Here is a 13,040-nt window from a genome sequence, read left to right as displayed (position 1 = left end):
TGTCTATGGGCTGAAATGGGGGTCCATTAAGGTTCAAATTTCGGCCCTGTCAATTTTCTTCCAAAAAGAACTAGCTTCAGTCCCTGAAGTTCAGACGTTTGTGAAAGGGGTACTGTATATACAGCCTCCTTTTGTGCCTCCAGTGGCACCTTGGGATCTAAATGTAGTTTTTGGGTTCCAAAAGTCACATTGGTTTGAACCACTTAAATATGTGGAGTTAAAATATCTCACATGGAAAGTGGTCATGCTGTTGGCCCTGGCCTGGGCCAGGTGCGTGTCAGAATTGGCGGCTTTATCCTGTAAAAGCCCTCATCTGATTTTCCATTCGGACAGGGCGGAATTGAGGACTTGTCCTCAGTTTCTCCCTAAGGTGGTTTTCAGCGTTTCACCTGAATAAACCTATTGTGGTGCCTGCGGCTACTAGGGACTTGGAGGACTCCAAGTTGCTAGACGTTGTCAGAGCCCTGGAAATATAGGTTTCCAGGACGGCTGGAGTCAGAAAATCTGACTCGTTGTTTATTCTGTATGCACCCAACAAGCTGGGTGCTCCTGCTTCTAAGCAGACTATTGCTCGTTGGATTTGTAGTACAATTCAGCTTGCACATTCTGTGGCAGGCCTGCCACAGCCAAAATCTGTAAAAGCCCATTCCACAAGGAAGGTGGGCTCATCTTGGGCGGCTGCCCGAGGGGTCTCGGCTTTACAACTTTGCCGAGCAGCTACTTGGTCAGGAGCAAATACGTTTGTAAAATTCTACAAATTTGATACCCTGGCTGAGGAGGACCTGGAGTTCTCTCATTTGGTGCTGCAGAGTCATCCGCACTCTCCCGCCCGTTTGGGAGCTTTGGTATAATCCCCATGGTCCTTACGGAGTCCCCAGCATCCACTTAGGACGTTAGAGAAAATAAGAATTTACTTACCGATAATTCTACTTCTCGTAGTCCGTAGTGGATGCTGGGCGCCCATCCCAAGTGCGGATTGTCTGCAATACTGGTACATAGTTATTGTTACCAAAAAATCGGGTTATTGCTGTAGTGAGCCATCTTTTCTAGAGGCTCCTCTGTTATCATGCTGTTAACTGGGTTTAGATCACAAGTTATATGGTGTGATTGGTGTGGCTGGTATGAGTCTTACCCGGGATTCAAAATCCTTCCTTATTGTGTACGCTTGTCCGGGCACAGTATCCTAACTGAGGCTTGGAGGAGGGTCATAGGGGGAGGAGCCAGTGCACACCAGGTAGTTCTAAAGCTTTACTTTTGTGCCCAGTCTCCTGCGGAGCCGCTATTCCCCATGGTCCTTACGGAGTCCCCAGCATCCACTACGGACTACGAGAAATAGAATTATCGGTAAGTAAATTCTTATTTTTTCCCATTAGAGAACAATTTTGCTGCTATAATCAGGTCTGAATTAGGCCCTTTGTTTCTATGTGTGCACAGAATACCGATTCAGGCAGCTGGACACATATATAGGGGTCATATTGGGCAAGATCTGACCATGTTGTGTGCAGGAAGAATTGCTGGATGTGTTTTGGTTTCATCTGGAGCTTGTTGGTATGGTCTAAACATGGCAAGTCATAGAGATCCACCTTCGGTTGCATTTTCTATCATTCCTAATATTTAGCCAACAGATATCACTTAGCTTATAGTAGAGCATCATACTCAATTTTGGAGGCTTCATAGAATGTAATATTGGATCAGGTGTTCAGTATCCTATGGCCAGCGTGGCCAGCATTGCAAACTGTCATTATTGATATCACACACATTTAGGGATGGATAGTTCCACCCACTTACACAATAGCAGCGTCCTATCAGGCGAGCTATCTGTGATGATGTGTAGTCAGATAATGTTTTTTCTTGGATTTGTTTCTATTATTCTTTTTGTAATATGTTTTTTAGATTTTTTTTCTTTTTTTGTGTTTTTTTACAGGTTGCTACTTACATTTATCATATCAGCTGGGGTAACCATATCAGCCTATTTTATTCCCAACTCTATTGGATTAGTTTTATTTATAGCTGGATTTGGCTTCATACTCAGTCTTAATTTAACGGGGATGGGACTTGCCCTCAGGCGTCATTTGAAGAAACGCAGAAAGTCCTCAAATGACTGTGATCCCTTCTACTGGAAGATGACGTGGAGAGAACCTGTATTTTACTGTGTCTTCCTAATATTGGTCTTACTAGAGTCCAGTTTGCTACATAACTATTGTTATTTTACATTTTCCTTACAAAGCCCTCAGGCCATTGTCGGTTATTGCCTCATTATACTCTTAGCCTTTTTATGGATTTTCAAAGAAATTCAAGGTGCTTATATATTGGGAATCATAAGGAATCCATTTTTCCAAAATGACATTCGTATGCTAAATGTCTTCATGAAGAAGCAAAGTCGATTACAGAAAGCAGCTTTTATCAGAAGAATTTTGCTCACTTTGGGTTAGTACTTACATTATTATTCTGCCTTCTAAATAGTAACATCATTACGCACATTTGACACAGTATAAATTGTTTAAATTTTTTTCTGTAGGTGTCTTCTCCCTGCCTACCCCTCCCATTTATAGGTCCATTAGCTGAATACCCGCGCTTCACTACTGAATTTCAAGTATTCCTGTGTATATAACTTTCATTTTGAAGGACTTCCTGGTAAACTAATTAGACTTACAACAGGACATGCTCTGTCTGCCACTGCCAATCTTTGTCAGGCCGCACCTCTGGGCGGGCCTTCCCCGGATTGATGCTGTCAAAAGGCTGGCGCTGAGGAGGATAATCTGCTTCCTTCTCTGCCTCGTACCACCTCTGATGCTTCCTTGCCAGTGGCAGTTTTAGAGCAGTCCATTATTCAAATAGGGGAGCCACACTCAGCAATGTTTGACAGTGTTTAGTGGTGGCAGTTGATGTGGCTCACCTATTTGAATAATAGAGTGCTCTGCAGCTGCCACTGCAAGGAAGTCCAGGAACAGAGCATTATGTCCTCCCCCCCTCTCTGCGACTTGGTATCACCGTCACCATGCATTCTTTAGAGCCCCGACTGGGTGGGCTGTCTTAAATCTGTTCTGTGAAGGGGGGGATTATTTTACCCCTTTTAGCCCCTTTGTGGGTGGAATTTTGAAAAATGCCTTCTTAATGGGTGCCTACGTCACAAAAGCAAGCTACTGTCCAAATGTCAAGTTCCCAGTCCTTATGGTTCACAAGATTTTGTTGAACTGACATGACAGGAGTAAGATATATGGTGCAGCTATAACTGCCTAAAGCGACCCCTGGCGCAGTTACAGAGGCAGCTACTGAAAGGGATGTGCCAAAGAGTTTATATGTCCTATAATGCTGTTTCATTCACCAGCCCTATTAGCTAGGATATGGGCATTTTATTAAATCGGTATTTGATGCCAGCTTAAGTGCCTTCACAATAACAGAATAAAGCTAAAATGTATTTTTCTTACGTCCTCGAGGATGCTGGGGTCCACATTAGTACCATGGGGTATAGACAGGTCCACTAGGAGCCACTGGCACTTTGAGAGTGTGGGCTGGCTCCTCCCTCTATGCCCCTCCTACCAGACTCAGTTTAGAAAATGTGCCCGGAGGAGCCGGTCACAGCTAGGGGAGCTCAATTGGAGTTCTTTTAGTTTTATTATTTTTGTTTGAGTTTAGGCACAGGGAGGCTGCTGGCAACAGCCTCCCTGCTTCGTGGGACTGAGGGGGGGAGTAGTGTCCGCCCTGCGGGGTCTGAGCCACTATCTCCGTTGACAGGACACTGAGCTCCTGAGGGGATTGAACGTTCGCCACCACAGGTGATCGCTCACCCCAGCAGCATGCCGCCACCCCCTTACAGAGCCAGAAGATCAGTGGTGACTTAGTCACCGGCCCCCCTGGCAAGCGAGGAGCCCGTGTGAAGATGGCGGCAACAGGGTAGGGAGCGCAGTACTAACTGCGCTCCGGGGCTCAGCGGTACATGGTGCAGCGCTGTGAGGGGCGCCCTGAGCCAGCGCCTACACTGTCCACCAAGCCTGTCAGGGACCCAGGATCGCTGCCAGCACAATTCCTTAGGCCAGTATAATCTTCAGAAAAGCGGGAAGCAGCGCCATGAAAGGGGGCAGAGCTTCTCAGCGGACCCAGCAGCGTTCAGCGCCATTTTCCTGCCTGCAGAAGCGCTGACAGGGAGAGCTGTCCCTCCAGATCAACTCCAGCTGCCTTGTACGGTATCAGGGGGTTGTAGAAGGGGGGAGGCTGTATATCTATACTGTGTATAACCTATTAAGATGCACAGTAAGCGCTGGATAGGGGTTTCCCTATATCCTGAAGCGCTGTGTGTGGGTTGGCTCCAATCTATTTGTCTCTCTCGGCATTGTTAGGGGGAAAACTCTGTCTGCCCCTTCCCTGTGTGTGTGTGTGTGTGTGTGTGTGTATGGAGTGTTTGTTGTCTCCATAAAACTATATCCAGGGACTCTGTGTCATTATGCTGCAGAGGATAATTCCTCTCAGGATGAGCCCATTCCATGTAATCAGGATTGTACTGTTTTAGCGCAAGGGAGCCTGAGTGGTTAGCCTCTATCAAAAGTATGATTTCTCAGATTTCTACTAGGGTTGCACAAAATGAAACTGCAGCTCAGGTCTTACAGAACTCTATGGCAGTTTGGTCCGGTTCTTTTACCTCAGGGCCCCCTAGCGTACACTCTCATAAACGTACTCTTGCCCAGATTATGCAGTATGACACGGATACCAATTCTGACACGGATGTACTGCGGGGGGCGGCATCTCTTGCAAAAGGGGTGCAGTTGATGATTGAGGCCATTAGAGATGTGTTGAATATTGCAGATACAACACCTGAGCAGGTTGAGGAGGCTTTCTTCACTGACAATAAGAAAACCTTGCTAACCTTCTCTGCGTCTAAGGAATTAAACGCTATATTTGAGAAATCCTGGGAAAACCTGGAGAAAAAATTTCAGATCCCTAGAAAGGTTCTGGTTGCTTTTCCCTTTCTGAGGAGGATAGGGAAAAAATGGGAAATCCCGCCCATTGTTGACGCGTCTGTCTCCAGACTGTCTAAAAAGGTGGTTTTACCCGTTCCAGGATCTACTGCGTTAAAATTACAAGCTGATCGTAAAATTGACACTACACTCAAATCCATGAACATGGCTTCAGGGGCGATATTACGTCCTACTATTGCCTGTGCGTGGTTTTCTAAAGCTATAGTAAAGTGGTCAGGCACGTTACTTGAAGATTCAAATACATTGGATAAAAGTGACATTGAATTATTTTTACGTAACATTCAGGATTCTGCAGGTTTTATGGTGGAATCCATGAAAGACCTGGGTACGATGTCTGCAGGGATATCTTTCATGTCTGTCTCGGCTCGCAGAGGACTTAGGCTGCACCAGTGGTCTGCCGACGCGAATCCAGGAGAAGTGTGGAGAACCTACCCTACACAGGTCAGGCTCTCTTTGGGGAAGTGTTGGATGCGTGGATTTCCACGGCAACCGTGGGTAAGTCACCTTTTCTTCCCTCAGCTGCGCCTGCTACGAAGAAACCCTTTTCTGCAGCTACGTCATAGTCCTTTCGGGCTGTCAAATCAAGAAAGACCAAGCCGTCTAACACCTTCTTTATAGGAGGTCGGGCAAAATCCAAGAAACCTGCGGCTGCAGGTTCCCAGGAACAGAGGACAACACAAACGCTGAAGTGCCCTAGCTGCCAACGCATGGCACCAGCCTTACAGTTGGTCTGGGTGTCGTCAGACATTCCAGACCCAGGGTAAGCTCTGTGTCAGGCACTTCAGGGTGACTATCTCCGGGTGACTGTCCAAAGGGGTTTTGCTGCCAACCGACACCAGTTGCGCAGAAAGTTTCCTGGGGGGACCAGTTGGACATGTTCCCTATCTGATCTATTCCCTCCCACTTTCCTGGCTACCCTGTCCCTTAACCCATCCCGCCAGGTCAAAGTTCCCACCTCAACCCCATCAAGGCAGCTGCCAGCTTGGCACCTCTTGCCTTCCAGGGATTGGTCAGAGAGTTAAGCCTCCCTAAATTCTTGCCTGCAGCCCGCAATCTCTCCTTAAATGGGACACTCTACAGGGGGATCTAGGTTGGGACTACTAGGTTCAGTCACGGAAAGGTCAGTGTGGTTTCTCATACTCACTGCCGGAGTTGGCAAACCACTTGGGTCAGGAGCATCATTGGGCACCCGCACAGGATCAAACGAACTGGAACCAACATCCTCTGCGTTATTAGGGGACGTAGGCATACCAGAGGCAAAAGGCATGCGTGGTTGATGTGCTGATCTAGCCAATTTAATCTTTTTCCTCTGGGCTGGTTAATGTTGTAGTTCGCTATGCTGGCAGTTGTCTAGCAGCTGTAGTCTTTTCCTCTGGGCAGTGCTGTGCTGGAGTAGCTGATGTCAACGGTGGATGTGGAACTTGACTCCGGGGAATAGCGCAAGCAAAAGTGGTGACGATCCCACCACCCAGATAATTTCCTAGGACCACATCAGTTGGGAGACCATGGTGACCTTGGCAGTGCAACCCTGCAATACTGCAGCAGGATCGATAAGGTGCGGGGCTCACTACAGTGATTGAGGCCCCAGAGTCTCCTAGACCTTCCCCCTGCAGGGGTCCCACGTAGACCGGCTGCAGGTGCCTCCACATATTGAGTAGGGGCCGTTTGGCCATGCAGGTGACTCTCTCCGCAGAGTGCACCTGTTTTTTGCCACACTCCATCGGACTGACTGGAGGGGGAACAGTCTCTGTAGGCTCATCTCCACTCGTTAAGCAAGCTGAGCTCCAGCACTCGGATTTGGGACACGAGTCTGGTGTGCTTGGGGTGCGGAACAGTTCATCTTGTGTCCGATTTTCCAGCAGGCGTAGCACTATTCTGCAGTCGTGGCACCGATGATCTCTGATCACTTGAAGCAACGCTGCGTTGCTGTTGCTGGCCAAGAGCACCCGGGCTGGAATACGCTTGTGTTTGGGGGTGATGAGCTGAAGGAGGGGGGGTCCCTCTGGCGGCACAGTCCTTTGGGGCTGGCTACTGGTCGGGTGCTTCTGCCCATGTGGCCTAATTGCCACATACTTGTCTGCCAGCTGGGCAGCCATCTTTAAGCTGGGTGTCTACCGGTCTAGCACCCACTCCTTCACTTCTGGGGCGCAATAGAATTGCTCCCTGCAAATCAGGTCGATCAGTGTGTCCCATGTAGCGGCTTCAGAATCCTTCACCTTCTTTATCACGTACTGCCGTAGCTGGGTGGCAAACTGCTCATGGGTACCTGTTAGGATTCCTGGGCAAGTCCCAGAAGTTTTTCCTGTAGGACTCGGGAATGATGAAGAATCACTGGAGGAGGGCCTTTGCAACTTTGTCGTAATCACCATAGTCCTCCGTGGCCACTCCTCGATAGGCCTCCAAGGCCTCTCCTTGCAGAGTGAGCACAAGGTGTCTCACCCACTCCGACTTGGGTAAATCATGTAGTTTGCAAGTCCTTTCAAAAACTTGTAAATGTCCGTCAATGTCCCGATTACTGTCTGCAAAGTTGGCAAGCTATATACGTCCCGATCTGCTTGCAGCAGCAGACAATGGCTCTCGGGGTACCACGGCCTGTGGTATCCGCTCTTCGCGCCACATCTGAATGATGATCAAGCGCTTTTGCTTCGTTGCCCTTTCCCCCAGTTCCGCTAGTCGATCCGCTAGACTACCCGTGCTACGCCCTCCTGGCACGTTTGGATCCTGGCCCTGCTAGGTATTGCTGGGAAATATGGCTGCTGTGAGAGAGGGCGGGGCTTGTGGGTCTCACCGGTTCCGTACGAAGGTTCACTGGTGAGCCGTCCTCTTCGATGCTGACGCCCTCATCGCTCTCTACCTCTGCCCGGCGGGACTCCTCAAAGCTCACGAAAGCTGCCCTCATGACGCTTCTGGACGCATTGAAAGGGATATCCACACCCTTCTGCTGACACACGATCTCCAGATCGTTCTTAGACATTCCGCTTAAGTCCGCCATCTTGTGCGTTCTCCTGAGTAACTCGGCTTCTACAATCGGGTGACTGAAAAGCCGCCTGGGATTTTCCCACCGCTATGCCACTAATTTCTGTGACCGGATGGCACCGAGAGCCCTCTCCGCCTCGCGTCTCGCCCAGTCACAGAATGGAGTTTAGGTCACATGGGACCTGGCCACTTGCCACACCTAATGTCTGGCGTCAGTTGTCCCCCACTGGTCGTAGATCTAGACCAGATCCAGTATGGTAGCCTGGCAACCTGGAGACGCTAGGTTTCCCTGGACAGACAAAGAACGGGGCTAGGTTTGGCATAGCCCTGCAGGTCACAAGATGAAGCAGTCGTCTTGAGGTGAATGATGTTTATTTGCGATAGTTCTAAAGTGAACTCTTCCCTATTGCTAGTGGAAACAGCATACAGCAAGATGTTCACAGCAGAATGAAAATGGTATAATACACTTTTCATAGGGCAGCAGCCCTCCTTTTATCTTACTCCAGTACACATACCACAGGGAGTAAGCCCACCCTGAGTCTTTTCCATCCAATCAGGATATCTTACAAAATATAAATAAATAACATTTTAAAAGGATATAACTGCATAAAGCAATTTCCTCCTTCCTGTCACACACAAAGTTTAGTGTCATTTAAACTGATTCCTTTACCACCTGGCAGTTGACAATTCACCTTTGATACATTTATCACATAGCTTCAAAATACGGTTTGTATTTGACTTCTCAAACAAATGTTCCTCATCCCTTTCCTGCATATACCATTCAGGATTCGTATATCAGTCACCATTCAGGATTCGTATATCAGTCAAACCAGTTACATAAATAAATACAGGTTCCAAACCCAATCTGACACTTTACATATGGAATACGGAAATCCCCTGTGATTAACACCTTTGTCTAAGGAACTCACACTCCCAGCCATTACCTGTTGTGCACTGTCCCACATGAAAAGGTTTTGTCATTCACCAGATCTGCTAGGAGATGGCAATTAGCATCCCATCTCCTAGTCACAGAAGATAGGGGCTCCTTATTCAGTCATATATAGTAAGTGCATTGTTTCCCTTTTAAAATACACATGAGCACATCTTAAATATAAATACATTTAAACATGCAATCCTACAACTGTGCACAGAGCACTTAAAGATAACATGGTGAAAACACAGTATTAAACATGCATTTGCGCCCAGCGCCATTTCGTCCATTTAAAAATGGCGCCAGGGAACGGAAGCTTAACCCCTTCAGTGCTGCGGTGGCCATTAACCATGTGACCGACAGGTTCTCCGGCCACAGCAGCTAATTGAATACTCCTCTATGTGTAATTAGAAATCCGCACATACACATAGAAATATACAAATGAAAATACTCCCCTGGCAGGCAAAATTATACCCAATAGTAATTTTTCATTTTTAAATTGAGAATTATAATTAAACATTAAAGTTCTCATACAGGCAATCAAAATTCCATTATTTTTCTTTCATAGCCTTTTAAAGTATATTTTAAGGTTCAATTTAAACAAAAAAAGGCACATGATAACTCATTTGCCTTAGGTTGATGATGCTAATTGAACCCACTTTTTTTTTTTTTGCACCAAAAAAATTAAGTATGACACAAAGGAATGTATAATGGGGGTAATTCTGAGTTGATCGCAGCAGGATTTTTGTTAGCAATTGGGCAAAACCATGTGCACTGCAGGGGAGGAAGAAATAACATGTGCAGAGAGAGTTAGATTTGGGTGTGGTGTGTTCAATCTGCAATCTAAATTGCAGTGTAAAAATAAAGCAGCCAGTATTTACCCTGCACAGAAACAAAATAACCCACCCAAATCTAACTCTTTCTGCACATGTTATATCTGCCTCCCCTGCAGTGCACATGGTTTTGCCCAATTGCTATCAAAAATCCTGCTACGATCAACTTGGAATTACCCCCAATGAACTCTCGGAGTTAAGCAAGATTGCTAAAACATTTTTTTCCAAAATCTCCATATTTCAATTGTCAAAGGGTCAAATTTTCAAATTGATAAACGTGGATCAGGCACTGAGATGTGAATATCTTTCCAGATACAACTCAGAAAAAACGGAGCATCTGTAGTGGCATTTATAAGCAATTTTATGAAACTTTGACACCCTATATCTCAAAAACTATGGGGTACATTTACTAAGATTCGTATTTTCCAAATTCATGTCCAAGTTCAATCACGAATGACATCGACAGTGTAAAATTGCAACTTTTTGAATTGATTACGATGGATTTACTAAGCTGTCGTATTCGGGTTTTTCTTTTGTTCCGATGTCGATGTCATTCGTGGTTTTTTACCTATTTTTACGGCAGTGATTAGCAAAACACTGCCGACTTTTTTTACAATCAATCTCGGCCGAATCTGTGTGATCCGTGCTGGGGTTTTTTTTTTTTTTTTAATTAAACACTGTAAAATAATAAAAAAAAATGCGTGGGGTCCCCCCTCCTAAGCATAACCAGCCTCGGGCTCTTTGAGCCGATCCTGGTTGCAAAAATATGGGGAAAAAAATGACAGGGGTTCCCCCATATTTAAGCAACCAGCATCGGGCTCTGCGCCTGGGTCCTGGTCCCAAAAATACGGGGGACAAAAAGAGTAGGGGTCCCCCGTATTTTTAAAACCAGCACCGGGCTCCACTAGCTGGACAGATAATGCCACAGCCGGGGGTCACTTTTATATAGTGCCCTGCGGCCGTGGCATCAAAAATCCAACTAGTCACTCCTGGCCGGGGTACCCTGGGGGAGTGGGGACCCCTTCAATCAAGGGGTCCCCCCCCCCCCAGCCACCCAAGGGCCAGGGGTGAAGCCCGAGGCTGTCCCCCCCATCCAATGGGCTGCGGATGGGGAGGCTGATAGCCTTTGTTGTAAAAGAAAAGATATTGTTTTTAGTAGCAGTACTACAAGGCCCAGCAAGCCTCCCCCGCATGCTGGTACTTGGAGAACCACAAGTACCAGCATGCGACGGAAAAACGGGCCCGCTGGTACCTGTAGTACTGCTACTAAAAAAATACCCAAAAAAAGACAAGACACACACACCGTGAAAGTATAATTTTATTACATACATACACACATACATACATACTTACCTTAAGTTCCCACGCAGGTCGGTCCTCTTCTCCAGTAGAATCCAAGGGGTACCTGTTGAAGAAATTATACTCACGAGATCCAGGGGTCCAGGCTCCTCGGGAAATCCAGGGGTAATCCACGTACTTGACAAAAAAAACAAAACGGTGTCCCGACCACGAACTGAAAGGGGACCCATGTTTGCACATGGGTCACCTTTCCACGAATGCCAGAAAGCCACTCTGACTTCTGTCTAAGTGGGTTTCTTCAGCCAATCAGGGAGCGCCACGTTGTAGCACTCTCCTGATCAGCTGTGTGGTCCTGTCCTCACTGACAGGCAGCACACGGCAGTGTTACAATGTAGCGCCTATGCGCTACATTGTAACCAATGCTGGGAACTTTCTGCTCAGCGGTGACGTCACTTTAGGTCAACCGCAGGGCAGAAAGTTCCCATCATTGGTTACAATGTAGCGCATAGGCGCTACATTGTAACACTGCCGTGTGCTGCCTGTCAGTAAGGACAGGACCACACAGCTGATCAGGAGAGTGCTACAACGTGGCGCTCCCTGATTGGCTGAAGAAACCCACTTAGACAGAAGTCAGAGTGGCTTTCTGGCATTCGTGGAAAGGTGACCCATGTGCAAACATGGGTCCCCTTTCAGTTCGTGGTCGGGACACCGTTTTGTTTTTTTTGTCAAGTACGTGGATTACCCCTGGATTTCCCGAGGAGCCTGGACCCCTGGATCTCGTGAGTATAATTTCTTCAACAGGTACCCCTTGGATTCTACTGGAGAAGAGGACCGACCTGCGTGGGAACTTAAGGTAAGTATGTATGTATGTAATAAAATTATACTTTCACGGTGTGTGTGTCTTGTCTTTTTTTGGGTATTTTTTTAGTAGCAGTACTACAGGTACCAGCGGGCCCGTTTTTCCGTCGCATGCTGGTACTTGTGGTTCTCCAAGTACCAGCATGCGGGGGAGGCTTGCTGGGCCTTGTAGTCCTGCTACTAAAAGCAATATCTTTTCTTTTACAACAAAGGCTATCAGCCTCCCCATCCGCAGCCCATTGGATGGGGGGGGACAGCCTCGGGCTTCACCCCTGGCCCTTGGGTGGCTGGGGGGGGGGACCCCTTGATTGAAGGGGTCCCCACTCCCCCAGGGTACCCCGGCCAGGAGTGACTAGTTGGATTTTTGATGCCACGGCCGCAGGGCACTATATAAAAGTGACCCCCGGCTGTGGCATTATCTGTCCAGCTAGTGGAGCCCGGTGCTGGTTTTAAAAATACGGGGGACCCCTACTCTTTTTGTCCCCCGTATTTTTGGGACCAGGACCAGGCGCAGAGCCCGATGCTGGTTGCTTAAATATGGGGGAACCCCTGTCATTTTTTTCCCCATATTTCTGCAACCAGGATCGGCTCAAAGAGCCCGAGGCTGGTTATGCTTAGGAGGGGGGACCCCACGCAATTTTTTTTGACAAAATAAGCACTTTCCCACCCCTTCCCACTGATATACATGCACGGATCTCATGGATCCGTGCATGCCTATCCAATCACGAATAAAAAAAAAAGGTCTGTTTTTTTTTAGCACTTTTTTACGAGTTGTAATTTCTCTATCGTCCTAGTGGATGCTGGGGTTCCTGAAAGGACCATGGGGAATAGCGGCTCCGCAGGAGACAGGGCACAAAAAGTAAAGCTTTTTCCGATCAGGTGGTGTGCACTGGCTCCTCCCCCTATGACCCTCCTCCAGACTCCAGTTAGATTTTTGTGCCCGGCCGAGAAGGGTGCAATCTAGGTGGCTCTCCTAAAGAGCTGCTTAGAAAAAGTTTAGCTAGGCTTTTTATTTTACAGTGATTCCTGCTGGCAACAGGATCACTGCAGCGAGGGACTGAGGGGAGAAGGAGTCAACTCACCTGCGTGCAGGATGGATTGGCTTCTTGGCTACTGGACATCAAGCTCCAGAGGGACGATCACGGGTACAGCCTGGATGGTCACCGGAGC

The 13,040-nt window shown here is 47.5% G+C and overlaps 1 protein-coding gene across 2 annotated transcripts in view; it reads left to right on the top strand.

Moving 5' to 3' along the window:
- Window positions 1-13,040, top strand: part of PCNX4 (pecanex 4) — a 241,290-nt gene that overhangs the window by 65,543 nt on the left and 162,707 nt on the right. For both annotated transcript variants that reach the window (XM_063947762.1, XM_063947761.1), the window contains one exon: window positions 1,925-2,427. In XM_063947762.1, the coding sequence (XP_063803832.1) occupies window positions 1,925-2,427 (503 nt within the window). The remainder of the gene's footprint in view (window positions 1-1,924; window positions 2,428-13,040) is intronic.

This window comes from Pseudophryne corroboree, chromosome 12 (genome assembly GCF_028390025.1).
Source record: "Pseudophryne corroboree isolate aPseCor3 chromosome 12, aPseCor3.hap2, whole genome shotgun sequence".
Taxonomy (NCBI): Eukaryota; Metazoa; Chordata; class Amphibia; order Anura; family Myobatrachidae; genus Pseudophryne; species Pseudophryne corroboree.
This window is presented reverse-complemented; position numbering and strand designations above follow the sequence as displayed.